Source organism: Crocuta crocuta, unplaced genomic scaffold (assembly GCF_008692635.1).
Source record: "Crocuta crocuta isolate KB4526 unplaced genomic scaffold, BGI_CrCroc_1.0 scaffold636, whole genome shotgun sequence".
Taxonomy (NCBI): Eukaryota; Metazoa; Chordata; class Mammalia; order Carnivora; family Hyaenidae; genus Crocuta; species Crocuta crocuta.
The window spans coordinates 1,339,059-1,340,588 of NW_027530380.1; the positions used below are offsets into that span (position 1 = coordinate 1,339,059).

At 61.8% G+C, this 1,530-nt stretch overlaps 1 protein-coding gene across 1 annotated transcript in view; it reads right to left on the bottom strand.

Moving 5' to 3' along the window:
* The window catches only part of IGHMBP2 (immunoglobulin mu DNA binding protein 2), a 24,688-nt gene that overhangs the window by 12,201 nt on the left and 10,957 nt on the right, over positions 1 to 1,530 (bottom strand). The window contains 1 exon segment of the mRNA XM_077766564.1: positions 1,064 to 1,211. Within this exon segment, the coding sequence (XP_077622690.1) occupies positions 1,064 to 1,211 (148 nt within the window).

The window sequence follows — 1,530 nt, forward strand, 5'->3', positions numbered from 1 at the left end:
GGCGTCAGCCGCTGCCAGGAGACGCTGCGCCCCGGTTCCGACTCCCGTCTGCAAGAGACTAACGGGTCTTCCTCAGCCCGCGAGGTGCTCACCTAACCCGACGCCCTGTAACACTGAGAGGGACCCTTCCTTATCTGGTTTCTGCTCCGGAGCCCGGGGCTTGGCAGGGCCGGCGGGGGGTGGGAGCGGGNTCCTCAGCCTGCCTGTACCTCCCCTGACGAGGCGCACCCCCCACCCCCACCCCGGGCGGGCAGCCCTTCCCCCAGGCGTTTGTCCTGAGCCACCGGAGCTCTCGACGGCACTGCAGACCCACCAGAGTGAGCGACGGGCAAACTAAACAGTTTCCAAGGGAGAGCTGGGGACTCAGATGTCCACGGGGACTTTGAAAAGCTCTAACCTGTCCCCAGGAACCCAGGCCACGCACACGCGTCCGGCTGCGCGCATGTGAACGTGAAGCCCGAGGAGGCCCTAAGCGCTCACGGCTGGCTCACCGCTGCTGCTGCCCCAATGGGGAGCGAGGGCTGAGCTGTGAGGTGCCGGCTGAGCACTGACTGTGTCCCGACACGCACGGGGCCCTGGGAAAGGCCGGGAGACCTGCTGCTTCCAGAGCAGGAACAAGCGTATCCGATCATTTCCTGGCCCCTCAGCTGACAGGCGCCAGTGACCACCCAGGACGGGGAACACAGGCCTCACGGAACCAGATCAGGAAAGTCTCCAAGCAGAGACCAGCAAACCCTGGGGAGGGAGGGGAACCCGGTTTCCAAATTCCCGACCCAGGAAGGAGACAGGCACGTCGTCAGAGATGCTCTGCGGATGTTTAAAGTGAGCAGATACGACGAGCAACTTTAGACCATAAATTAACGACTTGGATTAAACAAACAGGTCCCTTGGAAGGTGCCGGCTCAGTGCACAAGAGGGAACCCGAGTACCTGATTCGATGAAAGAAACTTCCTACAAGACACTGCAGGCCCAGGGCTTCCCTGGGAACCCTCCCAACACCGACGGACAACGGACGAGTCTATACAAACCCCCGGAGCCCGAGGGGGCGCGCGGCTGCCCTCACCCGTGTTCGTCGCCAGCACCACGGCGGCCGACCTGAGGCTCTCCAGCGTGGCGGCCTCCTCCCTCTCCTTCAGCTCCTTCCGTAACAGCTTGACTTCATTCCAGAAACTGCTCTTCTCTCTCTTACCCTGGGTCTGCCTGTTCTTCGCCTACAAAGGAAAGCCAAGAAAACATAAATATTTGGACGTGACCCTGCACCTGCTTAGCTCTTTTCTGCTCCCGAAGTGCTTGTGTTTATAGCCAGATGTGAAAAACCTTTCTCGATGGAGCAACGGATACACGCAGGCCACCAAGCGCCTGGCGGCCTCCGTGGCCTCACAGCCAGCGTCGCCTGCACGGGGAGAGGCGGCGAGGCACAGGCCGGGTCCTCAAAGCAGATGGCTAGCTGACCCGTAAACTCACACAAAACCAGAAACCGGGCCCTGCGGGCCCCGCACGGGATCGCCACGCACACTCGTGCACCCAGGG